This window comes from Leptosomus discolor, chromosome 7, assembly GCF_034619465.1.
Source record: "Leptosomus discolor isolate bLepDis1 chromosome 7, bLepDis1.hap2, whole genome shotgun sequence".
NCBI classification, from domain to species: Eukaryota; Metazoa; Chordata; class Aves; order Leptosomiformes; family Leptosomidae; genus Leptosomus; species Leptosomus discolor.
This window is the reverse complement of record NC_141397.1, coordinates 31219222-31242649: the sequence shown is the minus strand read 5'-3', so window position 1 is coordinate 31242649 and position 23428 is coordinate 31219222. Positions and strand designations below refer to the sequence as shown.

General features: G+C 42.2%; 1 protein-coding gene across 1 annotated transcript in view; it reads right to left on the bottom strand.

The window, feature by feature from the left end:
• The window catches only part of HECW1 (HECT, C2 and WW domain containing E3 ubiquitin protein ligase 1), a 174457-nt gene that overhangs the window by 66929 nt on the left and 84100 nt on the right, over positions 1-23428 (bottom strand). Inside the window, exons 5-9 of the mRNA XM_086467608.1 lie at positions 23165-23334; positions 8845-8987; positions 6723-6823; positions 4091-5440; positions 594-695 (exon numbers count right to left, since the gene is read on the bottom strand). Of these exons, the coding sequence (XP_086323734.1) occupies positions 594-695; positions 4091-5440; positions 6723-6823; positions 8845-8987; positions 23165-23334 (1866 nt within the window). The remainder of the gene's footprint in view (positions 1-593; positions 696-4090; positions 5441-6722; positions 6824-8844; positions 8988-23164; positions 23335-23428) is intronic.

Below are 23428 nucleotides of genomic sequence, written 5' to 3'. Positions count from 1 at the left end.
AACGAACATAAAATTCACTCATTATCAAATCCAAAGACAGTACAAGGCCACCCTATGTGAGCTGCATTTTCCCAGCTTCTGCTGGTTTTGCTCAGATTTGGACCTGTCTGTCCCAGGAGCACCCCGACTGTGAAAGGACTCCTGCTGGACCTGCAAGCAGAGCTGACACACCACAGGGACTGCAATCCCAAACCATCTTTGAAGTTGGTTATGGAAAACCTGGAGACAAACGTTATAGAAAAATCAGACGACTTTGCTGATATACCACCCAGAAAGCTTTATAGTAAGGCTGCCAGAACATCTGACAGATACCCACTCATTCGAGTCTAAATACACTGACTGGAAACAGGGAAGTAGCAGTATTTTCATTTCATGCTAGCTAAGAAGAAGATGGACCAAGGCAGAGGTGGAAGTCAGGATCCTGACTTGAAGTCAGGATCACATAAAGGAAACAAAAGGGCATATTGCTTAGGTTCTGGAGAGTGTATATACAGAACAGATGGGGTTATTTAGAAAGACATACTGACCTCTACACTGTTTGAGTTAACAGGAAAAGCTGAAAAATGCAATAAATTAAAAAACTAAAAGCTTACTTGGTGGAAGAGGCTCATCGATAGTTGGGTAGTGATGATGGTCAGGCCTCAGAGAAGGAAGCTGGCTGACTGGCTGAGAATTATGGAGTAAAGGACAATCACCTACGGACAAGATATTCAAGACATTGACAGTCATTCACTGTTTTCACAATGTGGTTCAAAAAATGTGCTACTGTAAAACAAGTGATTAGTTTTTAAATAAGTTAGCCTGGTGTACTAGCAGCTCTGGTTATTCCTATATGCCAAAGAATTAGTAAAACAATGCAGTCAAAACTCTGATCTTAGGTTTGAGTCAATGCTAAACTATTATGGGCCAGATTCTGGACTCATAGACACACAAGTGTAAGCGAGAGAAGAATCAGGCTTGATCTCTGAGAAATACTGTGCATGTACAACCAAACTCAAGCTTCTGCAGAAATTGGCAGGGCCGTGCAAAATCCTAGTTCCAACTTTTAGGTCATCGCATGAGTGGAATACAAGGCTAAAAGCTGCCTTGTATCTCTCCCTGCTTTTCCAAAAGATCAATGGCTGTATAAGTGGACTAGAATGGCAGATTTTGCAGTCCCTGCAAAGCAGAAGGTCATCCCCTTCTATAGGTAATTTTTCAAATTTCAGAGTCCATCTTGGGTGGAAGGAGGGAGAACGAGAGAAGGACCAAAAACAGGCAGAAGACAGGCGGTAGAAGAGAAGGACAAAAGATAGTGAGATATAGTCAGGATCCAAGATAAAGAAGGAAGACCTGAGATACAGAAGAGGGACAGAAGAAGGAGACACACAGCAGACAGGGCAGAAGAAGTTTTCAAACACTAACATTGTATATATGTCTATATATCCAAACATGAAACAAGTGAAACCTAAGCAAATGTCCAAACTCATGTTCTGTGGAAAGGAAAAAGTAACTTAAGATCCAGTCAACGTTTATTGAATCCTTTATGAAACTAAGATGTTACAGTAGGGATGAAAAAAGCATTCCTTATCTTAGCCTTAACTGTGAGAATAAGGAACCTGCACATTAAAACTTCACAGGTTCCAACTTCACAGATTTCACAATTAAGATTCCTTCTTGATCTGTCCTTAAAAATCTTAGAAACCAGGACTATTTATCCTACTGACAGACACATTTTCATATTGTGTGGTAACAGTTTTTCACTATAACCTCCAGCTCCAGGTGGGCCTGTTAATACAAACACAATCTGATTGCATAAACATAACATTTACATGCATCAGAAAGATGCAACTTAGGGAAAAATACATTTAGCATTCCCAACATCACCAGAAAATTACACAAAGATACTTCAAAATTAAAACCCAGGCCATTCACAGCTAAGCCAAACTCACTATGTGCTGGCTGGTTTAGCTGTCTCTAACGTCAGAATCTTAATAGCCTAAGAACAAACATTTTCTTAAAAACCCAAACACAGAGCTATCCAAAGTAAAAAAACATTTACCAAAAAAAGATGTTTTTTCTTTAAACAACCAACAGCTAGAAGGCAGAAGCCAATTTGGTATAAAAATGTAAAAAAATCTCACACCATCCAGAAGAGAGAAAAATCGCTTAGAGAAAAATACTCCCTCTTCTAGGTGCTCTGATGATACTGTATGGCCTGTTAAATGTCTTCATTAAACCACTTGTGTATAGGCGTATCTCACAGTTGCATCTGCTGTGTGTTTTGAACAGACAGCAGAGTTATGTAAGTTATTACTCAGTGCTAGAAGTCCATCTCTCATAGCCTTAAAAACTGTGCTGTTACTACAGGTGTTGTAGCATCAACTACCAGATCATCCATCTATGTTTCTTTACTTACCTCACCATAATTGACTCCCCTAGTCAAGATACGCCAAGCCAGCAGAAGCATGGTAGTATCAGTCACCTGGAGCCGATGGAGGTGACCACATCTACTGTACTGGTAACAGCTGCCAAGTCACGAAGCAACATGCACATTGACTGTAGCACCCCCGGTGATACCAAAAGAGTGCTAAGAGCTGGGCTGCCCTACAGCCATACTCTCTCTCAGCAAAGCCACCCTCAACACTGCAGTGTCCTTTATACAGGCTCAAGCAACATAATCTCGGAGCTGTACTGAATCCACACACGAAAGACACCCTCTCCCCCCACATCCCCTCTCAAAAGTACACACAGTCCAAAACAACCATCAAACCTGTAAGTATGGTCTCACACACATGCTCGTGCCGCCTTAGGTATACTTGCACGTAAATGCTGTCCACACACAAAGACCCTCTCCTACAAGGAAGGACGCTGGGTTTCTATACCTCTGTGTACTTCTGAGAATTTAATTCTTTGGGCTAGATTCTGCTCTGCAGAGCTAATAATTGCCTAGGTCTCACTGTCTACAAAGGCTTGATACAGTCCAGCATCTAAGCCCACCCTTATGCCTTTCTTTCTGCTGGAATAGGGTCTGCGGCAGTGGAAGGTGAGGCTAAATAAATTGGGAACGGAGAAGGAAAATGTAGAAGGATGCTTTAGTTGGGCTTTCCCACAGATCCCCAAATATGTTATCCTTTTCGTGCCTTTTTAATTTGGCATCACTTATAGTGGGAGACAGATGACTTGCGAATGCAAAGACTAGCTCTTGACCTTGCTGCATACTCCTTAGCTGCTTGCTGAGGCCTTCTTCAGCTGGAGAAAAATGACACACTAGCTGAAGAAGATGAGTGATCAGACCCACCTTTCATGTAACTCCCCAAGACATAAAACGAGTTGCCAAAGGGAGGAATTTAATTTAAGGGTTTGGAGCAACTGGGAAAAACAGTACCTAAATTACAAAGACAAAAAATTACTTTCTGAAGTGTTTTATCTCTAGAGAAGGATAAGGAGATGAGAATTTTGTTCAATATAGTTCAATTTTCAAATTATCTAATTAAAAAAAAAACAAACCACAACTCTGGTAAGTTGTCCTATGGTCTGTAAAATCTGAAGTAGATTTGTTTGATACCTGGGGAACTGGAACAAATGGGGCTAGGGGTTCATACAAGACAAATATTTACATTTCTTCATGCTTATGACTGTGCATGGCTACCAACCATATACAGATAGAAACTGGCCCAGATCTTTAGCTGGTGTAAATCAGCATATCTGCCCTTTGACAAGCACAAGCTGGTCCTTTCACTGACTACCAGAGACATGGCAGCACATCAGATATGTGAAATGGAACAATCCCAGGAAATAAGGAATGAGTTGGTGGATGCAATAATGCTGATCTGCCACATAACTACAACAGCTAATCTTGATTTTATAATGATGCATGTGTATCTACAGGAATCTACATATACAGATCCCCCACCTGACTTACTGGGTTTTGCTGGGATTTTTAAGGACAGGCTCAATTATCCAACCCTCCCTGGTATCTGGCCCAGCTCACAGCCCCCAAATTTTTTACAAAATGAACGGTGACCTATCTGAAACCTCGATTATCTGATGCCTTCTGTGACATCCAGATAATCAGGGTTGCTCAGCGCATCGATTCTCAGGATCTAACCTTCTCTTCTGCTGCTTGGACCTGCTATTGGGGTGTCTAGACTCTCTGTGGCTCTTTGTGGATTCCCACCATGAGCTACTAGTTCATCTGGCCACTGGGAGGAGCCATCCACTTGCTCCCTGTCCAGCTCAGGGCTCTGTACTGAATCTGGCACTGACTCAAAAGCACTGTTCTCCTCCTCCTCATCATCCTGTGAGGAAAAGACCGTGCTCTCAGAAATCTTTGCACTGTCGACAGAGGAGAAGCGGGTATGGCTGGAGAAGCGATTGTTACTGTCGTAACAGGAGGTGCTGTAGCAAGAAGTGCTGTAGCAGGAGGTACTGTAGCAGGAAGTGCTGTAGCAAGAGGGGCTGTAGCAAGAGGTGTCGCACGCCTCACATTCGTTGTCACCATTGGGCCTGGAGCTCGACTCGCTCTCGCTTCCTGTCCTGGGGTGTTCCCCATCCAACAGCCCATCATTTAAGTCACAGAGTTGCTCATCCACGGTCCCAGGAGGCACTGTGCTCTGGCTGAAGTTCTCTTCAGCCTCATTTTCCAGAGGAGGCTCTGCTGCCACTGTCTCACTCTCACTGACCACCTCCTTCACTGTAGACTCCTCATCGTTCTCCCCACCGTTGCCACCATCTTGCTCTTCTTCCCCATCGCTGCTCATCTGTGCCGAAGGCAGGCTGTGGAGCAAGTTGTGGATCCGTATGTAATGCGTGCGAGGGGTTTCTGGCTCACCACAAGCAGAAGCTATGACTGTCTCAAGTTCAGACACAGGCAGGGAGCACGGCCTGTTTTTCCTCTTTGCTGTGGTCCTCAGTTGGAGTTTGTCTTCCTCCTCCTGGGCTGAAGCCCCTTCTTCTTCCTGACTCTTCTCTAGGTCCTTGCCAGCATGCACATCTGCACTCACCTCATCAATATCTAATGTTTCTACGCTGGTCAAGACTCCACAATCTCCCTGAGTACCAGAATTCACTTTGTTATTTTCCCTAACTTCAGTCGCAGGAGGAGACATGCAAGCCAGCAGAGTCAGCTGCTCCGTGAGGTCCGTAGCACTCAAAGAAGGCAGCACTTCTCCTGGGATGGATTCCAAGGGCTCAGGAACTGGCACCGCATCAACCTCCCCATCTCCTGCTAGCTCTTCATTTAAGCTGTTCTGGTTGACTTCCCCAGGTGGTTTGACAGCCCCTGGGCTATCCACACTGTTCACACTGTATCCATTTAGCTGTTCTGGAGCTGTACTTTCTGAGGTCACTGTGTTGATGCATGGAGGCTCACCGAGGCTTTCCTCTGTGCGGTTGGTCACAGGGCTTTCCTGGAGGTCAGCTGGCTCAGGATCTGCACTAATGGAGACCTCTTCATCATCTGTATGAGACAGGAAAAAAAATTACTTACTCCTTTAACAAGAAGTGTTGACTGAACCAGAAGCTTGGCTGTGGGGGCACAGGTGTCCACAGCAATCTGAGAAAATTAAAAGCAGAAATTACAGTGTGAAATGCGTGGGCAACTGAGCAACTACCAAGAAATGCTGATTTTTTTTTCTGCTAGGCGGTCTTTGTACAGTGGATTTAACAATCATGGGGCTTACTCATGGTGGTAATCTGTATGCAACACACTGCCTCCTTGCAACATAACCTGAAGGTAACACCTTCTTGAAACTCCTCTTTGAGCCAAACCGGCACTGGAGGAAATAACATGGGAATGACAATGAAGTCTTCCCTGAGATTTCAATGACATTTTTCTTGTAAGGCTGAAGCTGACAGGATTCCGCAACAGAGAACTTTAAAAATTGGGTTTTTTTACACCCTTAAAAGGCAGAAGCTTTCCCCAAAAGGTCCTTTGGTGTGATCCTCATCTGTACCATCTCCTCCCAGATGCCACACAACCTGGGCTCTTTCATGACACTCAAACAGTCAAAACACAGAAGTCAGGGTTTTCCATCAAGGGGGAAGTCACGATTTCCAACCACTAATGCAGCTGCTGTTGGCTTGACAAGGTATACCTGAGAGGGCACTACCACAGAGAGGCAAAGAGTTCCTAGGCAATGCTGCTGAGACTTTGACATGAAAACCAAGGTTCAAACTTAGACCATCATGAGAGTGACTTCCTAATAACTACAAGAGAATGTGAACCAAAGCCAAACCAAAAGGGAGGGAAGGAGGGGAACACTGAATATTTTTTTTGTTTTATTTTTTAATTAAAAATACTCAAAATAAGAAAGTTTCTAACTCTCCATTTTTAGTCATGAAGTGCTCAAATGCAGATGACTCTACAAATAACAGCCTGTTTAGCACTTCCCGAGGATAAGCGATAGAGAAGCAGTTAAGACTTTAGTTTTCCACCCTCTTCTCTCCCAGTGATGTGGCAGCGTATTTGAAGCAGCCAAGAACAGGGGGATATGAGACACCAGTAGCTCTAAGCTAAGGGGAAACAGGGAAGAAGTTGTAACTCACGATGCATCCTGTGATGGGGGATTTTATGCACTTTCCTTTGCTCATGAGTGTACCTAAAGTCCCAGAGTAGCCAGGAATGAATTCAAGATTTCTGAGGAGAAAGAACGTAAAGCAAAAAAAACCAAACCAAAACAACAAAAAAACCAAACCAAACAAAAAATCTAGATAAATGATGGGTTAAGACTGAGAATTACCTGGATGGATGGAAGAAGTGATCTCAAATCGGAACTGCAGCTGGCCACTGACATGATCTGTAGGAAGCCTGCGACCCAGAGTATAGCTTACAACCCTGTCCCTGAAAGAAAACAAATATTGTCACAATAGACTATAACGTACCCAATGTCTACCGTGCATAGATAGAGCTGCTGTGTCCTACAAAAATACATAACAGTTTTCAAAGGCCATTCAACCCAGCCATGAGGGAGGGCATGTTGACTTGCATACGAGAGAACAAATGGCAGAGAAGGAGAGGACAATGTCTTCAATTACAATGGAACAGCTGAGTCAGTGAATAAGACAGGCTTCTGGGATACACGAGCACGTATGTATATATATATATATAGAGAGAGAGAGAGAACGGTGGAAATGGAACTTCTGCAGTATGGGTATGAAAATATCGACATGGGAAGCAAACAACTCCCACTTCAGCTATTGCAACAAGACTTCGCTTCCCTGCTGATCTGACCATATCTACCCTTTTGTAGAACCTCATATTTCTGTATTCCTTCCCTGCACCATCTGCATAAAAGTCAGCTTTCCTGCCTTTTCTTTCAAAATCCTGTACAGGTCAGTCCCCGCTTACCACCTTCTCCTTCCAAACTGGCTTAACGACTGCTCATCTCTTTCCACCCCTCTTACCTCTATGAAGCTGAAATATCAGGAACACCTTCCTGACAAGGTTGATCAATGACTCCATTCTGTCCTTGTGCAGGTCCCTCCCTTTGCCACACTTCATCCACCCCTCAGAACAGAATGAAACTACAGAAGAGATTAACTTCCCAGCTGCCCAAAATTAGGCTGAATCAATGTTTGCAAAGCATTTTTTGAGTGTAAAGGGTTCACTAAATAGTAATTTTTATACATCTTTTGAAGAAACATAGTTCGCTTTCAATTGGGCCCAATATATTTGCTAGGATAGTTTTACATGCACCAGAAACTCATATAAATGAGACGATCTCAAGATTTGTGTATGATCTTTCTGAACACGCGTGTATACCTTTCATTGAGCTTGCCTAAGATTTAAAAGCCACTATGGTATTAAAACTCAGTCAGACCTAGGTGCAGGTTGGAGGCACTGCTCTTGGCAAAGTATATCCTTACATAGACAGTATTTACAATAATGAAGCAAAATAGGAAGACCTAATCAGAAGATGATGAGAAATCTTCCACAGAGGGAAGCCAGTGGTATCAGTTATAGGGCTCTACCTTCCCCAAGCTGTTCTGTTCCATCTGCTTTCTAAAATGCTACTCTATCTTCCCTACTTGAGAAACAGGGAGGTACTTAGTCCCTTCTGGTAGATTCAGCTGTCAATATCACAGCCAGTTTCTGAACCAGCTGTTCAAAACCACTTCCAACAAGGCTCAGCTTCCTGCTGTTCTGCTGAATTGAGATCCAATTGTCAGAAATGCCTTCTTGGAAACTGCATTGTGTATGCTCTCCTCAGGAGATGACTCTCCTGCTCCTCCAAGTCTGAACCGTACCAGTTTAGAGTCAACTTTTTGGCTTTGCCTGAATACTATCCATCTTCCTCAAATTGGTCTGTGTTACTTTGGCAGCATACACCTTCCCAGGACTTTCATGCAAAGGGGAAGCAAGGCAGGGCTGGTGAGCTCAAGTGAACTGGTTATTCCTTGGCAGCAGGGTAGGCTCAGAAAGATTTAGTTACAATACGCCACTTTTTTTTCACAATATTTCCACTGTCCAGAAATTAAGGGAGGAGGAACAGCTCTGGCATGATTTTAGCCCGTAGGTAATTCTCTGAAACATGCAAACAGCCTGTTGATAACATTAAAAGAATATTAAAATTGAAAATACTGCACTCTCCAGATTCGCAGCCATGATACACAAAACAGTCTTCTTTCCTAAATGCCAGCTCTCACTTTTCAAAATGCAATGGATAGGGTTACAGAGGGAATTCTTTGCCTGGCCCTTAGTCCTGTAAATTCTAATTAAGACCAACATCATTCATCAGACAACTGTCAGTTTAATAACTCCACCTCAACATCATTATATCACTATAGTGATGTATCACCAGGGACTTCAAAACAGCAACACACTCGTTAAACAACAGAAAGTAGCATAAGCAGGAAATTTACCCTATGGCATGTCTTTCCAAGAGGCGTTGAACTGGCATAGAGAGTTTTCCCAGGAAACGCTTGATGATCGGTCGGCTTTTTGCAAATTTGTCTTTAACTTCTATTTCCAGGACATCCGTGGGCAGGGAGACAAAGCTGAATTGCTGCAATAAAAGAACAGCACAGAACATGAAGCTGGTGGCTGGGCCACAACACCACACAGCTGCTAGTAGCTCATCAACCTGTGTAAGTCTCTGGCTTGGACCCCAAGGCATAAGCCTGCAAAGTGAAAAAAGCCTGGCCTCAAAGCAGGCAGGTGAAACCACCCATATAGGGGTTGCGTAATGCTGCAGAATCAGGCTGAGGGAATGCACGAATTTCAGTTATTCATGTCATGGTAGCATCCAAAACAAGGCTTGCCAATGGTAAGGACAGTACACTCACAGAAATCTAATGAACTTTGCCCCAGCAATCATTATTGCTCTAAGTGTAATTGCACAGATTATGTTGTTTTTTTTTTCCCCCACACAAGTTCTAAAAACTTTAAATAGCTGCATGTGAGTACAATTGAATTGGCAGCCCGAAGAGATGTTTATCCAGCACTTCCCTCTAAGTGAAATTAGGCCTCTTTACATTTGACTGGCTATTTGTGGTACTTCAGCTGTGAGGTGCACCTCAGCAGCTGAGAAGTGAGGATCCAGTGAGGTGAAGGACACATGATCACAGTTTTCAGATATGTCTTGAAATCTCTCCCTCTCTTGCTCATCCTCGCCCCATCACAAAAAGGAAAAACTGATCCGGAGAAACCATATTTTCATTCTCCTAACCAGGTTCACAGCACAGTCCCACAAAGAGCTAAACCAGAAGGTAAGCCACAGCACAGGCCACCGGAACAAGTGATACTGGGGAAGACAGGAATGGCACCATCTAAAACTTCTGTTGTCACCAAGTGCTTTGAAACATGTGATCACTGCTTCAGCCTATCTCGTTTTAAGAACATCTATTTTTATTTGTAGGTAATGTTTCAATAAGCTTTTAGAGACTGTGTGCATGCAAACTTGAGGTAGGAACAAGGCAAGTGATATTTCAGGTCGTAGAAGCAAGGAAGTCCATGTGTACAGCTTCCAAGCATGGCAGCATTAGTGCACCTGGAGATATCAGGATGTCCCCATAGGGAAAGTAAAGCTCTATTTAGGAGTAACAGTGAGAAGCAAATATATTAAATAACTTGGCCTTCTTTGCTCCTAGACTGGCTAAATTCAGTACAGACTTGGAGCCAGTGACACAGGTCACTGAATAATTTTTCCAAACAGATCTGCTACTACTAGAATGTCATCAATCGAAAAAAAAGCATATCTCTGCTGTGGTGCACAATAGCAGGAAAACTGTAAGACTGCTGTTCACCTAACTGAAAGGTCAGTATTGAACCGGAAGGCAACTTCTGGAGTAAGTGAATATTGAGATGGATGAAGGGATTTTCTAGCTTTCCTGCTGCCAAAAATAATCTTCACAACAGAATCATGCTCTGGGTTATTGAGGCCTGGAGTTAAGCCCCAAATTGCTTGCTCTATTGAATCATGACCTAATTTTCAGAAATGCTTAGTTTGAACAGCTTCAAGTGAAACCAATGAGTGGGATATTCTGTTAATCAGGCCCTGCAAAAATGCAAATAATCAGAGAAATACAATTCAAATCACAGCTAAAGTTATTTTCTTCTCATTTTCTTCTACACCTTTGCAACAGGTTACCAAAGAAGATAAACCCAACAAAGGGAAGAACATTAATTCCTCATGTACATTGAAAGTTGCCAGATAAGTTGCATTACCATTACTGCTTCACCTGCTAAAAACCTTGGGTAATTGCCACTCCATGACACTTACAAGGAAAGCAGAAGAAGGGAACGAACTTTTAACTGAATGAGGTTATTGTAACATACAGCAATTTGCCATTTACTGAATTCTCTATTATTATGCTGTTGAAATCTATATTGTAAAAAAGTCTCTGTGGGGCAGAGCATGCACACACGCAGGTGAGAACTGAACTTTTCATAAGTGGAAAACAAAATGTAGGTTAATGATCTGCACTGTCCTATGTTATTAATATTTTGTCTTGTGGTAGAACTCTGAAGTAAATCAGAATCTGCATGGACATTTGTTTCCACGCTCAGTGGAACCAAGCCTGACATTTCCTTCCTTGCACAAGAAACACATTGACATTTTCCAGAGTAATTATCAGCACCTGAGAAGACAGCATGGATGCATGGGGCAAGGTGTGCTGGAATCAACCAAAGGAAATGTCCTGTTTTTCTTTGAACTGTGCCTCTCAGATGTACAGACGCCACGATACTCCATACAACTTGTAAAATCAATTGTGTTCCGATTTTATCACCTGCCAACTATGTCACATTTAGGGATACATGAGACTGCCCTGGGATCAGCCCCTGGTCCATGATCACTACTCCCAAAAGCTTCTCCTAGGCAGAGAAGACAATTAAGCCTTTAAGACCAGAAGCGTCCCGCGGCAGAGCTCAAAGGTTTTGCCATTTGGAAACAACTGCAGTTTGAGATTAAAAGTAAACTCAGTGAAATGGGTTTGGAGACAGCTTGTAAAATAGCGATAATTTTACATAATTGTGTTTTCTGTTATCTAAGCACTTGATCCTGCTGTTGCTCTCATCCAGTTTAATCCTTAAGGGGCAAGACTTTTCTAAGCAACCTCTGACTGCAGATGTCTCAGGCTCAGGCCATCCACACTGAAAAAGCCGAAGGAATCCTTGTTTGCAGAACACACAGGCCTCTGGGCCTTCGAAAAATGGATCCAAACGAAACACCTAGGTTTGAGAACTCAAAAACCGATAAAGGCATTTTCAAAAAATCACCAATCATTTTTGAAAACTGTGGTGGGTTGACCCTGGCCAAACTGCCATGTGCCCACCAAAGCCACTCTATCACTCCCCCTCCTTAACTGGACAGGAGAGAGGAGAGGGAAAAAAAAAAAAAAAAAATAACAACAGGCTTGTGGGGTTGAGATAAGGACAGGGAGATCACTCAGCATTTACTGTCACGGGCAAAACAGACTCAACTGAAGGGAAATGTAATTTATTACCAATTAACTCAGAGAGGAGTACTGAGAAATAAAACCAAATCTTAAAACACCTTCCCCCCACCCCTCCCTCCTTTCCTGGGCATAACTTTGATCCCGATTTTCCTCCCTCCTCGCCCCCAGAGGCACAGGGGGGAAAACAGGGAATGGGGGTTGGGGTCAGTTCCTCACACTGTTGTTTTCTGCCGCTTCTTCCTCCTCAGGGGGAGGATTCCTCATACGTTTCCGCTGCTCCAATGTGGGGTCCCCCTCATGGGAGAAAGTCCTCCATGACTTCTCCAGCGTGAGTCTTCCCACAGGTTCATGAACCGCTCCAGCGTGGGTCTCCTTCATGGTGTGCAGTCCTTCAGGAACCGACTGCTCCAGCGTGACCCCCCCCATGGGGTGACTAGCAGCAAACCTGCTCCAGCGTGGGCTTCTCTCTCTCCATGGGCCACAGGTCCTGCCAGGAGCTTGCTCCGGTGCAGGCTTCCCACAGGGTCACAGCTTCCTTCAGGTATCCACCTACTCCGGCATGGGGGTCCTCCACAGGTGTAGGCAGTCATCTGCTCCACCGCCCATGGGCTGCAGGGGGACAGCCTGCTTCACCATGGTCTTCACCACAGGCCGCAGGGGAATCGCTGCCCTGGTGCCTGGAGCATCTCCTCCCCCTCCTTCTGCACTGACCTTGGTGTCTGCAGGGTGTTTCTCTCACACATTCTCACTCCTCTCACTCGCTGCAATTACTGCTGTGCAACAACTTTTTTTCACTCTCTTAAATACGTTATCACAGAGGCGAAAAACGCTGTCGCTGCTTGGCTCGGCCTTGGCCAGTGGCGGGTCTGTCTTAAAGCCGGCTGGCATTGGCTATACCTGACATAGGGGAAACTTCTAGCAGCTTCGTACAGAAGCCACTCCTGTAACCCCCCCACTACCAAAACCTTGCCACGCAGACCCGTTACAAAAACATGTAAGTTCTTGTGATATTTAAAGATTGGACTGTTGTCTTTGGATGTGGAAGCAAATAATCATCAAATCCTAGTTTCCATGTCTTCCTTCACCTTCTTTTCTGACAAGTGCCAGCCCTGGTACCTTAGCCAGAAAACACCAGCTGCGTTTACACTGTTCAAGGCCTTGGCCTTTACTGTCCCATCTGTCTGGAAGAGAAAGGAACCTGTATTCCCCAATATAACTAACATAACACACTAGTAATATATTACTGTTGGAATAAATTACATCCTTTCCTTGCCTATTATTTGCTACTTGTCACACAGCAACAGCCTCGTGAAAATGACAGCGTAAGCTTCGGATCTAAGTCAAAAAAAAGATACTGACTATAAATTCTGCAGTACCCTTGGGTTCACACTTAGTGATGTTGTGATTAATAATTCACCCCAAGGAGGGCGAGAAAAAGAGGCTCTAAGATCACAACAGAGATAAAAGTCGATTCTCTTCAGGATGAGGAAAGTTTCACGTGGCTTCTTACACATGCCCACAAAACTACACCACTGATAACTAAAAGTACTGTGTCTTAAGAATAAGTCTGCTGCCATTTTTTGATGTTACTATTACAAATTTTACTTTAAGTCTTCCATTATTTGGAACTTTTTGTATTATTACAACTCTTAATGTTACACAATTAACTCAGAAACTAAGCTTTCACATTAAAGACAAGTATGACGTCATGGTTGCAGAGAAAAACACGAATACAAAAACTTTAGTAAAATGATCCCAAATATATTATTTTAAAAAGACTTCTGATTTTTCTGACAGTCACTCCTTGCAGCCAGATTCTCATATGTTTTGTAGCTGACAATGGCTACCGTGCATTTTCTTTCACAATCTAAGACAGGAATCTTTAAGCTCCACAGTTGCATTAGGGCCACAGCTCGTTTTGTGGGCTTGTTCATTGATTGGGGTTTTTTTTCCCCCACAAAAAATCAGGTTCCTTGAATCGAAACCATTAGTGCAAACTCTGCAAGACTGGTCAAGAACTTCATGGAACCTGCTGGAATCTAAAGGCACTAAACTAAAGGTTACACTGAGACTAACTGTAGAAGGGTGTACTTAAGTTTACATAAATAGGCTTTTTTTCACAGTGAAATAATGAAGCGAAGATACAATTTCTGGCAGTTTTAAAATTCTGATGTCCTGACTTAACTTTTTCAAAAGGTTTAGCCTCTCCAGAGGTCCACCAAACTTGGCAATGGCTACACGGATGTGGTTTGTGACTTCATCTGAAACTTTCTTTGTACATTAGTACAAAACCTTTCAAAGGAAGTAATAGATTCCAACACAGGTGCAAACTCATCTACCAAAACAGCTATAGTTTCAAGTCTCAAGCCCCACCCGAGGAAAAGACTTTGTCTAATGACCGATTATGTATTTATTTGGATAAACAGCAGAAAACAGGACACCTGGGACGAACAATCCACAAAAAATTTAAGTGATGGCTACAACTTGATGTTTTTACTTGATCCCTAACCAAAATTCAAGTAAAATGCATTATATAAAATGTGAGGAAAAAACCGCTTACAAGGTATCACTGGACTCAAAATTTTCAGTTGATCTAAAGCATTTGGTGGATGAATGGATAACAAGTAGTTAAATCTCAATTCTCCAATTAGCCTAAACCAGTAATTACCTACAATGTTGTATTAGTCACAGCGCATTACCCTGCATATCACATCAACTATTGCTTTGTACAAAATGACTCTTAGAATTTGAGATGATACATGACACAGCACACTCCACAGAGGAGATGGCAGATTACCCCAACAAAACTGCCAAGAAATCACTATGAGGAACAACCTGCGTCTCACAGGGTGCCTGGCCCTAGAAACAGTCTCAGACATCATCTCGTAGTGTACCTGCTGTCCCCTTGTCTGATCCCTACTGGCTAGGGATAAGAGGGCTCTTCTTTACAGCTTAGATGTAGATGAGTGGAGATCATGGACACCCTCACAATCAGAAGTATCACTGGAAGGATGAGGTAGTCAACCAGCTGCCCCTGTGACTGGTCTAGAAGAATCTCAGACTGGAAAACCCCCAGAATTAGGGGCTTTGGAAGAGAGTGCACGGAAGCTCCAAGTGCTGAGCTCCAAAGGGGAAGACCTTTTTAGTTTCCTCTAGAAATGTATTAAGATTATAACAAGAAATGGTTATCTGTCAGTTGTATTCTTAAAAGGAAGCCATGCACAGAAAGTCTGAACATAAGGAAGGATTGAAGATCCCTGGTATACTGGGGAAAAATAGCATGTGTCATGAGCAGTGGTAAGGAGGCCACATCAGGAGTCTGATGTTTACTGATCCCCAGAACACATTGGTCATGTCTGCATTAGGAAGATGTGGTACAATGTGAATGGATCTGGAGAGCAATGCAGCTGGTGCTGTGCACCTGATCACCACACCCAGACATGTTGCAAGGGTTTTACTATTAAGTAACTCCAGGCTGGTGCCCTGGATTGAACTCCCGTTATAGTCTGTAAAGTGGTAGGTGCACTCCTGAAGCACATCTCTTGGCTTAATTTCTGCTGAGAGTAATTCAGCTTATGCCCTTTAAGACTGCCAAGTGGTGTCTTTAGTGGGGACATCAGGAGATTTACTTTGAAACTGCTCCCTTGACCAGAACAAAAATACTATTGTAGGTGGACCCATTGAGTCGTTAAGAGCCATGATCTATAGAACAAGCTAGTATTTATATTATTTTCCCAGTGTCTTCTTCAATTATTTCCTTTTTAGGGTGTTCCTGCATCCCTCTGGAATCATGATGGCTAGGAGGAAACAGACTTGCTCTAGAAGCAAAGCCATCGCATCTCTCTACTTTCCCCACTTGTTTAGCCACCTGTCAATGCCTGTCCCACTTGTTAGAGAGCCAAGAGGGCCACTGATTGCTTTGTTTCTAGACGTTTAATGAAAAGAGGCAGTAGGATAGGAGAGAGACACCCTATTAATTCCTCACTAAGACAGAAGCCGCAGCATTACAGCACATCTTATTAGACACTGGATAACCTGTACAAGGTACATCCTTAAAATGCACCAGCCAAAGGAAAAGCTTTAGTTGATATTTTCTCAAGCACCAAAAATGAACAAGCCATAATTAATTACTTCCACAGAAATACAGAGAAGGGAGGGAGAGGGAAGAGCACGTGTGACATGATGGAGAGAACCACATCTATATGCTAAGTCTTCTTGGGCTAAACAGTATATCATCAGTTTTGGCTCTGGTCAGTAGTTAGTCATCAGGATTCTCCTCTCATTTACACAGATTTCACACAGCCACCTCCTGCAGATTCACTCTCACAGACACAAATCAGAATCAAAGCTACCTAGAATCAGCTGACACCTTCGTACTCTCACACCATCTCAATGACCTAAATATAAACCTGATTTTACATGATTGCTGTCATCTTCAAGCAAGATCTGAAAACACTGTAGCAAACATCACTGAAGGAGTTTCAGACAGTAGTTTGCTTTTCAGTGCCTATTTGCTTCCAGACCCAACAATGGTTTTACAGACACAGATGATGAATTTTCTTAATGTTCACAGATCTTGTGGGAGTTTAATGCATGACTTCATATATGGTAAAGAACAAAGGCACATGCTAATGCTGACCTGGCAGAATATATCCGTATCAACTTACAAGGTAACAGAACCATTTCCAGAGCTTGAGAATAGTTCTCATAGCAAGCCAACTAATGATGATGATTAATTCCCATGTTTTATTTTTACCAATATTATTTGCATCCCTGAATATGGATAGATCTCAGCGATCAGCTCTCAATAACGATGTCAAGGAAGTTGTTGAAATGAACGGAGTATATCCATTAGCACCAATTAGACAAGTGAAGTGCAAGTCAAGTTCCTTAAAAACAGTCAGTTTAATAACTGGTGAAAAGAAGATAAATTAATACATTGGTGACAGGAAGAATTAGACTCTTGATCTGAAGTTGATTAAGGAATAGAATTAAAAGAAAATTTATTTGCGATATCCATCATGCCACAGGGACGATACAAGCAGAAGTAAATCTTAAAAGGCTGTAAATTACCTTTGATGGATGAAGACAGATTTAGTCTGTCATTAGCAGGTTTTTCATTTCAAATACTCCAGTGAAACAGTTACACTCTTAATGCACTCACCACTCTCCGTCTGTATTATTATGTTCCCCATTCAAAACACTCCTCTGCATATCACAACAGTCCCATACAACACTACCCACATGAACAACTGGATAAGACTTGGGGAATTCCAGTTTCTTAAACTTAGTGCAGTACTGCTCAATGACTATACAAAAGATTACAGTCAGTAGTGTCAAGCACAGAGCTCCACCGCTGCCAAAGGCTGGGACATGCCCACATGTACTCTGAGAGAGTCCTGGAATTCAGCAGTGACCACAGGATGCCATGTCCAATGCGGTACCTTATTCTGGCATGGCACAATGGTTGTGGTGTTTTTTCCTACAGTAAAAAGGGTGCACATAAATAGAGTTGCTGTTCTAAAGTCTGATTCAATCCTTTCTGCTGAACTCCTTCAAAGTTGGATAGGGCCTTTAGCAAACTGGCTTCTCAGATTTCTCCCTCAGATTCCCTACCTCTCTGTATTGGAAACAAGGAATTAAAAAAGTCCTTCCCATCTATTTCATGTATTACATGACATTCAGAGTCAACTAGTAATAGGCTCATCATGCATTCTCTCTGATGGCTTAGATAGTTTCGCAAGATGTCTTTTACTTTATTAATGGCAATTTTCAGCCCTAAGACATTAGAAATTCAAAAGAACTTCTGGATAAATCAAGTGCAAATATTGCTTAAAGAATCACAGTTTTTCCTCATCTCACACATTGTCTACAAATTTATTAGCACAGCATAGACTGAAAATATTTGAGGACTCTCATAAGCACTAACATACAAGATTAGCAGGGCTGATGGTCTTCTAGATGCAGAAGGAGCAATTAAAATGCATTTCTAGAAGAATAACATATTTTTAAAATCTAGACAATTTTTTTTCACACTGTAACCTATTCCTGAAGAAATTGAAGTTGTCTTGGGCTTTCACACTTCATTTATCACCGGATATTAAAAAACCTGCAGCTGTAAAATCACAGTTTTTCTGCGTAGTCAAACAATGTTTTACACTTTACCTGGCCATGGCTGCAGAAATGTTACAGAGGGAAGCTACCGCTCACAAGGCTTTACTCAGTCCCAGTGATACCTTTGGCAAAACTCATACTGAATTCAGGATCTGGATTTCACTGCTCTTATATTGGATTTACACTTAGGTGTAAAGGCCTCCAAGTTTCTGCAGCAGATTCTTTTGTATTTGCCAGTGAAGAGGGGGAAAAGGTTATCTAAATTAAGCCATAAATAAGTAGTTCAGTCAGTGTGACGTTCCTGTTGCTTTCTTCATTTTGAACTTCTGGTGAAATCACTCCATGATTCTGTGAGGCCATGGTAGGACTGTCAGCATCTAGCGCTCTGAATATTGGATCAAAATCAGATGAAATATAATCTGCTTTAATTTAAATTCATATTGTTGATTCAAATATGTTAAAGCATTTTTCATGGTTTAACTTTGTTCTGGAAAGATTGACCTTTGATGAAGTATCCCCTGCTTACATCACTCCAGGTTTGTGCTACATCAAGTAACACCTATCCTATCAGCCAACATAAAGCCTCAAGAGAAGCAGAGAGCTAACATAAACACCATATCGCATGATCTGGCTACTTTGACAAAGCGTCTTTCAGTCCCAATACTGCTGGGTGGTCCATCATGCCCCAGTCCAGCATTCATGATCATAGAATCAGTACCCGAGTTATAGACCTGCACCATACGAAGAGCAGTTACCGACCAGCACTTGGACAGGTGCATTCATGTCATCTTGGCATTTCTGCAGGCAGCAACCAAACCCGATGTGTCTATCACTGACTGCACTACAGAAGCCCTCTCCTGCCAAACCACCTCCCTCTGGCATTCCAGCCCTGACTGTTTCCTTCTTCTGATTTTGCGTTGGTAATCTGAACAGACAGGTTACGTGAGAATTTATTCAAGTGCAGTATTTTTGAAAGGTTGTGGGTTATCTGAAGTGCAGAGAGTACAAGTTACACACGTGAAAATATTGTAATTCTGTTTATCACATCTGACACATTAACTACTATTTGTTAAGTGCTCTTGCACTGAGTACTGAACACCTCTGCTTATACATATCAATTAATTCACCAGTGAAATGCAGCTGTCTTCAGAGTGATAAAGCAGCCACGCAAAACACTATTTTGCGCCTCAGCTATAATTTAACAGCATTTGTAAAGGCTGAGGCAAAGAAACAAACAGCAAAGCTGGAGGGAGTTGGGATCATTTTTTTACCCTAGTACTGGGCTCCCACTTTAAGGTAATCTGCTCTTCCAGAGCTAAAATTACTGGAGTTGAAAGACAATGTGTCATTTAACAGATGACACCTCCTGCTACTTTAAAAATGCTGGATGGTTGTAACAGCCAATTCCTATAGTCATCTCACTGGCCATTCCTTGAGGCTTTCTATCCACTCACTAGTAAATGAACAAAAACTGAAGAAGCAGTCAGCTCGAACTGCCACAGTTGAGAAAGAAATACCATAAATATGTCTAAGGGAAAGTCCAGAGGCCTGCAGTACTTAATCTGCAAAATCATCAAGAGAATTTCCTAACCAGTTGGAGGTATATGAACTACTTTTTAAACCCCTTTGCTTTGTTACTTTTGACCCCAAATGATTTCTATGGCTTGTCTGAACTATCACTTTACTACTTGCTGACAAATTAAATCTTCTTGAAGGAGCTTCTCCCAAAGAATATGACAGCGGACACATTGTCTTAATATGAAACAATACAGGAATAGTGTCATTATTTTTCTAATATCAATATTAGAAGAGATACAATCAACATTCACCCTTCTCGATTCTACTAGAGTACAGGAGATTTGGGAAGTTGACACTTCCTTACAAGGGTTCTTTTGCATTTTACCTCAAATCAGCATGACAGGACAACTCACCCACTACGCTCTCGCAACTGTGTGGACTGCCAGCACAACATCTGCTTAACCTAGGGGTTTAGAGTCAAGCTGTCCAGTGGCATGTGGTTTCCAGGAACTCACTTATTTAACAGTACTTATGTTGCTGAAGAATGTGCTAGTTTAAAAGTAGAACTGGGAGTAAGAAAACCAGCAGGACCATTAACTCTGACTCAGCAACAAGTTCAGTGTCTGAAGACACTTACTATTTTTATTTTCTGCAGCTGCCTACTTCTCTTCATTGACCCTGTAGAGGCATAGGCACTGTCAGCAGCTAGCACGGATGTCCCCTGAAGTCATTACACACAGCAATATTCAGCACTGTGGCTTAGCAGAATCTGATCTTATGCTTTTGTGAGCTTGTGAAACCATATAGAAATATAACAAAATGATGCCTCTCTACCAGCAGAAGATACCACCTGGGCTTTAACCCGTCTCAGTGAACAATTCTCAGTGTGAGGGCTCTTTCACCTCACACACAGCCCTGCTGCAAGTGTCAAAATGTCACAGGCTACTCCTCAATTAGTAAGAAATTTTCATTTCCTTATGTCCTCTTGCACTAAGTATTGCAAAATAGAGCAATGGAAGAATAGCTTTAAGTCAGGTTAACTTGGGTTGAACAGTATTTGAATGGCCTGTGAAGTGAAGATGATCATTAATATTACACGAGACAGATGAAAAATTGCCCGAGGTATCATGGTGCTCCCACAGTGTTCCTATAATGCAGGTAGTTACTATGCAAATAGAACAACCCCGTAAGTATATGAGGGGAGATACCAGAATGAATTTATGTAAGTAAATGAGTCATCACTCAGTCTGTTGGACTTTATTTTGGTGTTGAGGCCATACAAAACTGAGTCAACTCTTTCACTTCTGAATTTGCTCAAGGGTAACCGAGAATATATACAAAGATCCCAGTCTGCAGCTATTTGTATAGTTTTATTTCCCTATTCCAGATTTTTTCAAGCTTAGCAGCCAAAACAAATTAGAAATGTCATTCAACTGGAAAAAAAAACCAACAACCAACTCAAGAACATCTGGCTTCTATTTACATGTAGTGACAGAGAACCTTAGGAAAGAATCATCCTTCTGAAATGACATATTGCCTAACATACCTTTTGTGTGAAAATAACTACTGACTGACCCATTTAATGAAATGGCTATGATTTCTCAATATTTTTCACTTCATATATTCACATCTATCAGTGAAAAGGGTGGACAGAAGAATGGCTACCACCATGATTCAGCAACAGTTTGCAGTCTTCCTTCTCCCCTCGTCCCATAAAGGGACAAAGTTGAAGAAAACCAGGCCTAGGGTCTCCTGTGCAATAGAAACCAACGTGGGTTTTCCGTAACAAAACGAAGACTTCAGGCTAGCTGATGTGCATAGACTGCAACACAAATGCAGTTAAACACCTCAGTATCAGCTGCAGAGAATGCAGAGGGAGAACATGCTGAATGACAGTTTGGCTGTTTTAGACTCCTTAGTCACTACCACACTAACAACAGAAACGGAGAAGCAGCATGCTTGCACGCAACCAAGAAAACTAGCGGGCTGAACAGAGAAGCTGGAAGCCAGCTGTGCTCTTTTGCTTTCTGATGACCATAATTAGGCCATTTCATTGTTTCTCCTTTTCTTGCTGCCAAACTCCCCTGGAACAGAAATGTCAGCCCACAAACTCAGCCATCCTGCATTGGCCTGAGGAGAAGACAACCTTGACATTTTATCAGGGTCATATTCTTACTCTTTGGTTATTTTATCCTCCAGCAGTGCACAAGGACCTTGAAGTGAGAACAAATTACATTGGCTAGGGGCTGTCTTTGTCAAGAGAAGACTTCTGGCCAGTATTGAGTGCTTCTGAAAAGCCTATTTTCAGCCTCCATTAGCAGAGCTGCTACATCCCTCTTTGGGTAAGGACAGCCTGTGTACCAACTCAGAAGTTAACTCTGGCTGATATAACATGGTGCGATCATATTCATATCCTCTGTCCTCCTTTGAGTGTCAGCTCCTGGTATCCACACTTGTTGCCAGCTCCCACAATCACACATACTGAGTGTGACACACAGCATGTTTCCCCTTCAGGCCTGCCCACCTCTAGGCCTGTGTCTTATGCACTTTACTGAAAGATCTCTGCCAACTCCCTAATCCTCCATGTCAGTTCCAGCTCCTCATCTTGACCTGGGACCCCTCAGTCAGATACATCAAATGCTTGAAGCTACAGAGAAGGTATGGCTTGGAGAATGTCTCATGACAGGGCGTTCCACTTAATTAAGTCCTGTTAGAAGGTGTTTTTCTCGTCTTAGTTTCAAGGTTGTCCCCCCCTGCCCCTGCCATATAACCTCCCCCACGCAGGCTCACCTGTCGCATAACCTGATGTGCTACCTAGTTTCTTGACCATCCTTCTCCAGGCAGAAGCATTCAGCGACATTTCTGCTGTCTCTTTTCCCCACTCACACTTCCATGTTTATACAGTTTGACTAATCATCCCTAAACTACTTTACAATTTGCATTTAAATTTGAATAAATCTATTTAGTCTACTTATTTACTTCTACTCTTCCCTGCAGTGGAGATATTGGTCTGACAGAGAACGCCAGTAAATCACACCCATCATGTCAGGCTCCTTTAAGTCCAAAGAGATTCCTTATTCTTTGCTGCCTGTTGCCTTTTCGCATGTAATTTAGAAACAGCAGGCAGCAATCGAACTCTCAGATCTCATTAATACCTACTAAGCCCTTCCAACAAGAAGCAGCAGGCTAGAGAGTATTTCTTCAAGGTGATCGGCAAATGTGCCAAAGCTGCCTTTAATTTATATTGCCACTGATGCTTTTCAATCACATAGATTTGTTTTATTTGCATGCTACACTTGTTCTGCTTTATATAAAGTCTCCTCTCTGTGTAAGAACACTATGACAATGTAGTGGCAGCCTTTCCAAGTTTATTTTTCAATTCTGTTTTATGCCTGCCTTCAATAATTAACAACTTCATAAACTACATCCACAAAGTATAACCCACACTAAAATTTTAGTGTATCATTCATCTTTGCAGCTAATTAAGCCTTTTGCATTAAGACAATAAGTCATGAAATACAAACATAGGTCAACAACTTTTTAGCCAAGAAAAGAATAAATAACATTAAAAAAAAAAAAAAAAAGAGGGATACTGCTAGAGTAATTTCCATGTTTTAAGAAAAGTCTCAGCTCAACACCCTCTCCTGCTTACCTCTCCTTGCCAGATTGGGTTAACAGTATTACACATGATCTTAGATCTCTTCTCCTGTCCATGATGAGGAAGCGCTGGGAAGATGCTATGTTTTCCAGGCTGGATGGAAATCTTCAGATAAGGATCTGGATTGAAGAACATTCCTTTCTTCAGACCAAAAGCCTGGAAATCTGAAAGAAAGTAAATAACCCGATTATTTTTCACATTCCAGGTAGTTCTCTGGGATGTTAGGAAAAGCATATGGGATACTGGTAAGGAATTCAA